The sequence below is a fragment of the Elephas maximus genome, chromosome 10, assembly GCF_024166365.1.
Source record: "Elephas maximus indicus isolate mEleMax1 chromosome 10, mEleMax1 primary haplotype, whole genome shotgun sequence".
Lineage (NCBI taxonomy): Eukaryota > Metazoa > Chordata > Mammalia > Proboscidea > Elephantidae > Elephas > Elephas maximus.
Genome location: NC_064828.1, coordinates 27,240,677 through 27,247,454, shown reverse-complemented (window position 1 = coordinate 27,247,454; position 6,778 = coordinate 27,240,677). Strand labels below are relative to the sequence as shown.

The 6,778-nt window shown below is 36.0% G+C and overlaps 1 protein-coding gene across 1 annotated transcript; it reads right to left on the bottom strand.

Moving 5' to 3' along the window:
* Positions 1-912: 912 nt before the first annotated feature.
* On the bottom strand, positions 913-1,869 carry LOC126084594 (olfactory receptor 4K15-like). Its single transcript, XM_049899189.1, has one exon. It carries the CDS (start codon positions 1,867-1,869, stop codon positions 913-915), a length of 957 nt encoding a protein of 318 aa, XP_049755146.1.
* Positions 1,870-6,778: the final 4,909 nt, after the last annotated feature.

Sequence of the window (6,778 nt, the reverse complement as noted above, 5' to 3'; positions counted from 1 at the left end):
TATCAAGGACTGATGAGTACCTGATTCACAACATATGCAATGTGGGTCTTGTCCTATTTTTATGTAGCTGAATTGCTAAGTGTCTAAAGCTTAATGTGCTGTGCTATATAAATATTTTTTGGATTTAGAACTGGTTAACTATCATATTTTGATGTCAACAAGATTTTAGGGAAAAAGTGACAAAAGAATCAATGATACCTGAACAACATCAAGTTATGTTATAAAGCTGCAAAAAAAAAAAAAAAAATTGTGTTGTGCAGAGACCCATGAAGTTCTGTATTTGAAGAGGAAAAAATGAAATAACAGCAGACTTGAAAAATGCTATGTTGAATTTTTATAAATTTTTTTACATGTTGAGTTACTCTATGGATCTTTTTATTGACAGCACAAATGTTTTGATGTAAAATATGTGAAAAATGAGAACAGATGGGATTACTTTTGTGCTAGAATGAGATTTTACAATCGCTAGGAGTTTTTTAGACCATAGTGCAACATAGCATTTTAGTTTAGTTGCTAGGATTATGAACCTAAACTTTCAGGTATTTAAATTCATAAAATTTACATTGTACAATAATTCATGAACATTTTGTCACTATTTTTATATAGAAGAGTGTGGATGTTAACCAAACAATATAAATTTTGAAATATTTTAAAGATACTATAAAGCAAAAACCTAACTTGCCACTGAGTCGATTCTGACTCATAGCAACACTATATAGATACTATAGCAAATATTACATATATAAAAGAGATTGCATAATCATGTATAGGGTTATTTAATACAAATACTTAACTAAAAAACATACATTGCATTTATCATTGTAAGCAACTGAGTTAAAAATAATAATGGTCACAAGAATAAGGTAAAATCTACATTTACCAACCTCCTTCTGTCCACTCAATTCAACAAATCTACTCTGTGAGAGACTGCTGGATAGGGAGCCTGGACCTTATGTACCTGCCCTTCAGTTTATGCATTGCTGATTTCACCTCTTTGTTTCTCAATGTGTAAATAATGGGATTTAATATAGGTGTGAAAACTGTAGAGAACACAGAAAGGACCTTATCCACTGGGAAATTGCTGAAAGGCCAGGCATAGATGAAGATGCAGGGCCCAAAGAAGAGGGTCACCACAGTGATGTGGGCTGTCAGGGTGCTGCGGGCCTTGGCTATGCCTGTTGAAGACTGACGTTGCACAGTGACCAGGATGACCACGTAGGAGATGAGCAAGAGTAAGAATGAAGTCAGCCCCATTAGACCACTGTCCAAAAGCATCAAAACTTCAGGAACATAAGTATCTGTACAGGCAAGTTTGATGACCACAGTAAGATCACAATAATAACTATCCACTACATTTGGGCCACAGAAAGGTAAGTTTACAGTGAAAGCCAACTGGCTCAGAGAGTGCATAACCCCAATGATCCAAGATCCTGCAACTAGGCCTGTACATTTGCACAAGTTCATGATGGTTGCATAATGGAGGGGTTTGCATATAGCTACATACCTGTCATATGCCATGGCTACAAGGAGCATCATTTCCCCACCGGCAAAGACATGGAGCAAGAATATCTGGGCCATGCAGCCCTCAAAGGAAATGGTCTTGTGTTCATGGAGGAAATCATGGATCATTTTGGGAGTTGCATAAGTGGCCAGAAACACATCAAGAATGGAAAGGTTACTGAGCATGATGTACATGGGTGTGTGCAGGGTAGGTTCAGAAATTACTGTGAGGACAATAAGGAGATTTCCCAGCACAATGGCAATGTACAAGAAGTTAAAAAACACCAAGAAGTAATATTGGAGCTCTCGGGAACTGGAGAGACCCAGCAACACGAACTCAGCCACCCTAGAATAATTTCCCTGGTCCATGGTCTCAAGGTACAAGAGAAGTACCTAAAAGGGATACATTTGTTATTATCAAGAGTGAGAAAAGTAAGCCACAACTTTAAAGGATTTTTCTTAACATTAATTTAAAATGCTCTAGATTCATTCTTATTCATAAATGTTTTCTCTGTAACTTTGACAAATATATTTATCTCTCAATGATCTGTACTAATGAAGGATGTCTGCAAAGTGCAAATATCATAAATAAACCAACAACTACATTTTATAAAGTTGTGAGTTCAATCTAAGCTCCTCGAACGCTAAAGAAATAACAACTCTACTACATTGCAAAGGCCCCAATCAAAAGGGGATGCTAAGGGATCCAGATTTTATACTACCTTCCTTGCTCTGCTTCATTATCAACTCACAATTATCTGCAAGCAGTTTTAATTCTTAGAGAATTCCCAAGAGGCCACATCTAGAAGAAAAAGGCCTACCTTTTTACCTGATTTTTGTTGTTGTTGTTGTTAACTATGGTTTACTATCGTCTTGTCTTTTTCTGCTACTTAACTCCCACAACTACATCATTAAAACTATTTAATCTCTGAAGTTATGATAGCAGACTTGGTTTAAAGAAAAGTCCCTTTCTGTTAACGTTGAGCTATGTGAGAATAGATAATCAGAAGTGGCTAATATGTTGGTAAAAAATATCAACAGATGAAGTGATAATAGTCACAAAAAGCAAAAATCTGCTTTAGTTAAAATTGTTGAAAAGTAGAACATTTGAAGGTCAATGGTAACATTCTAATGATTACTGAAGAAACGTTCCTGGATGTAGAATGTGTAGGTTTTAACTAGGATTTTTCTGACATAATAAGATAAGCTATATTCTTTGAAAAATATCCAGCAACACAATTCTTTCTCCTTAATCAAAAATTGAAATAATAAGCAATTTGTCAATACATTGTAAAATAATCCATCCTGCCTATGTTTTCTCTGCAGCTTTGTTGGAACAGTGCAAAAAAGCTTCCAAGGAGATAGGCTGTGATTCGAACATTCATAAAAAATGAGTTTAGAAGTTCAAGAATCTCTTAGCTGAAGGAAGGCAGTGTGTTTTTGTTGTTGTTGTTTGATGTAATTAGAAGTGATGTGTCAGTCTCTATAAAAAATTGTGGAAAAAAGATGGTGTCAGTGGACAAAACTGTTTCATCTGAAAATGGTTTTACATAAAATTAGTAATCATCAAACTTTACAACAATCTGATTGTAGGAAGACAAGGAAATATAAGGAAATTAAGACTCAGAGAGGTTATCTAATATATTCAAGATTTTATAACCAGCAAGTAAAAAATCAAGAACTTCATCCCAAGCCTTCAGGACTCTTCCGTTACTCTCAATAGGAGCGTCTCTAATGGAATGTAAACGTAAGAACATACGGTGAAAGTAACTATACAGATTCAAAAATGAGAGAATTATTTTAGGGAGTTGATATAAAATCCCTTTAAATATGATTAAATGACTCATAATTGACTTTCACAGTAAGGGTCATCTCTATTTAAAAAGGTAGGAGGTTTTATATATATATATATATTTTTTTTTTCCCCAAAATGGCTAATACATTTTACTTAAAAGATACATTTTACTTTGTAATTTATTGGATAGAAAAACTTTACTCCCTATCATGGATTGAACTGTGTCCCCCAGAAATCCATGTATCAATTTGTCTAGACCATGACTCCCAGTGTTATGTGATTGTCCATCGTTTTGTCATCTGATGTGGTTTTCTATGTCTTGTAAATTCTACCTCTACGATGTTAATGAGGTGGGATAAGTGGCAGTTATGTTAATAACTCAAGATTCAATCTACAAGATTGGATTGTGTCTTGAGGCAATGTCTTCTGAAATATATAAGAAAGAAGCCAGCAGAGAGATAGAGGGACTTCATACCATCAAGAAGCAGCACCAGGAGCAGAGCATATCCTTTGGACCCAGGGATCCTGCATGGAGAAACTCCTTGTCCAGGGGAAGATTGATGAGAAGGACCTTCCTCCAGAGCCAACACAGAAAGCTTTCCCTGGAGCTGACACCCTGAATTTGGACTTCTAGCCTACTAGACTGTGAGAAAATAAACTTCTGCTTATTAAAGCCATCTGCTTGTGGTATTTCTGTTATAACCATACTAGATGACTAAGACACTCCTTCATAATATCTGCTATGTATGATTTGTTGCTATATTACACTTTACAAAGATTCTTTCAAAATCTCGAGTATAAAAAGAATCAAGGGAATGAATAATGTATGCTGTGACAAAATAACTAAAACTGAGCCACTCCAAAGGATATTTAAATCCATACTTATCACTTAGAGTGGAAGGGAATGCCCTTCCAGGGCATTCTTTCTTGGGGCCAAAAATTGTCATCCAAAAGGAGCAAGCCTCTTGTTCTTGGCCACATCTTATTATTTGGCCAAAGTTAGGACTGTCTTTTAGTGAAAGTAAATGAGAAATTAATAGGGTATGGGAAGGGGAGAAAGAAAAATGTCAGAAATCCTCATGGAGAGTGACTCTGTATTCATTGGCCAAATGACATTTTTGTCTAGGTGCTAGGCTCCACTTGGATTAACTGAGATGAAGTGACCTTATTATGCTTTGGCAGAGTCTACTCTCTTTGGTACATCAGAAGGAAAGCCTTTACACCAATTAGTCAATCCAAATATTACTGAAATTGACTCATAAGCCGTTTTCTATCACACCCAGAGTCAAATTTTATGTACCAGAGGAACATAGATGTAATTTTTTTTGTTAACACAAAAGCATTTGAACAAAAGCCTAAGTACAGATATTCCAAGTCATTGCCCCAAGTTTCTCTTTATTTAAAGATCTTATTAACATTTTCCAAAGAGAAAATCTCAAGCAAATTGTTGACACAAAATAAAGAAAACACACCTGATTCAATTATCTGGAGATTTTGTGAAAGTTGAAACAAGTTTTTGCTTCTTTTAAATCAAATGCTCATCTTACAAAAAAGTGCATCAGATTCACACATATATTTGAGCTAAGATATCATAGCTGTTATAGATCTTGACTTAAGTCTTGTCCTCTTCTTGGCAATCTATTTCACCATTTTGCCATTTCATCATTTCTCTGTTTCATTCAGAACTGGGTATTGAGCTGGGACTATCCAGGATGAATATGTTCCATGGAGAATCCTTGTCATTAGCTGTTTGCTGGGCGAAATGGCTGAAGTCCAGAGAGAAAAAACACTGTCAACTTTTCCTAGTTCCCAGAGCTATTCCCCTGTGTCACACTCACTGATAATTTTGAGCACTTAATTTCTAACAGATTTGGGGAAACTGTGTACTTCATGAAGAATTTAATTGATTGAATCTTTAGTAATATTCCCCATGTTAGTAAGAAAAAAGATGGAGAAGCTCAGCAGAGAATATCTGATCCCCCACAATGGTAATGCATCATCAGTTGCTCTTTTTATCTCAAATATTAAATATCATTAAGGAGTCATCAAAAGGGAATATATTTGCATTCTTAGAATAAATCTTATTAACAGTGTGATGCAACAATATCATAACTTTGATTTGTAGTGCTAATTTTTTATTTTGAAATGTAGAGAAAATTTTTTTTTTTAGAGAAAATAGTTCATTTATTTCTTTCTGACAATATTTTGTTTCCTAGTTTTTAAAAAGTGATAGAACTATGAATGAAATATTTAAAGAAGAAGAAATTTTCACTCTACTTCTATATGGTCAAATGTTTTCTCATCCACTTTGAAGTGCAAAATTAATTAAAGTATTATAATGACATGTACAAAGACATAGAGGTACAAAAAGACATCAAAAGACTCATTGCCTCGGGGAAACCTGCCGCAAAGGCCTCTTCACAGTGTTAAAGAGCAAAGACGTCGCCTTAGATCTAAGTCGCACCTGACACAAGCCGTGGTGTTTGCAATCTCATGTGCATGCAAAAGCTGGGCGATGACTCAGGGGAACCAGAGACGGACGGAGGCCTGTGAACCGTGGTGCTGGCAGAGGACGCTGAGTGCCCCGGGGAAGGCCCGGGGACAGGGCAATTCTGTCCTGGAAGGAGGACACTCACAGGGCTCTTTAGGTGCAAAGATGGCGAGACTAGGTCTCACACACCTTGGGCACGTTGTCAGGAGGCATCAGTACCTGGAGTAGGACATCATGCTTGATAAAGTCAAAGGTCAAAGAAAAAGTGGAAGACCCTCAACGAGATGTGTTGACACAGTGGCTGTAACAATGGGCTCAAACATGATGACGATCGTCACGACGGCACAGGACGGGGGAGCGTTTCATTCTGTGGTGCGTGGGGTTGCTATGCGCCTGAGCTAATTTGGTGGCACCTAGCAACAACAGCATAATTGGGTCAATTTCTTTTTTTTAATTCACTACCAATATCTATCTTTTATGTGGTGTATTTTGACCATTTACATATGAAATTATTGATATATTGAGGCTTAAGTCTGCCTTTTTTGTTTGTTTTCTGTTGTATCCTCTGATGTATATCCATCTCCTTTTTCTTTCCTTCCTATAGGTTACTTGGATATTTATTAAAATGTCCTTTTGCTTTAAATATAAGGTTTTGAATGTATTTCTTTGGACAGCATTTGTAGCAGTTGTTCTAGATGTCACATTATATCTATATAATTTACTACAGCCCACTTGTGTTGTCATTTTTCCCGTTCAAATGAAACATACAAACCTTACCCCCTTTATGTCCCTTTATCCTCCACCATCAGTGATATAATTGTCTTAAATATTTCCTCTTCATACATTTCAAATCACAGTAGTGTTACAATTTTTCTTCAACCATTAAGAATGATCTGGACAGCTAAAGAGATGAGAGAAAATCTACTTCATATGCCAATATTATTGCTTTCAATGTTCTTCCTTCTTTCCAGATGTTCCAAGATCCCTTCTTT

Excerpts from the sequence above, each read along its gene's own strand:
- LOC126084594 (XM_049899189.1), bottom strand. The coding sequence starts at position 1,869 with ATGGACCAGGGAAATTATTCTAGGGTGGCTGAGTTCGTGTTGCTGGGT.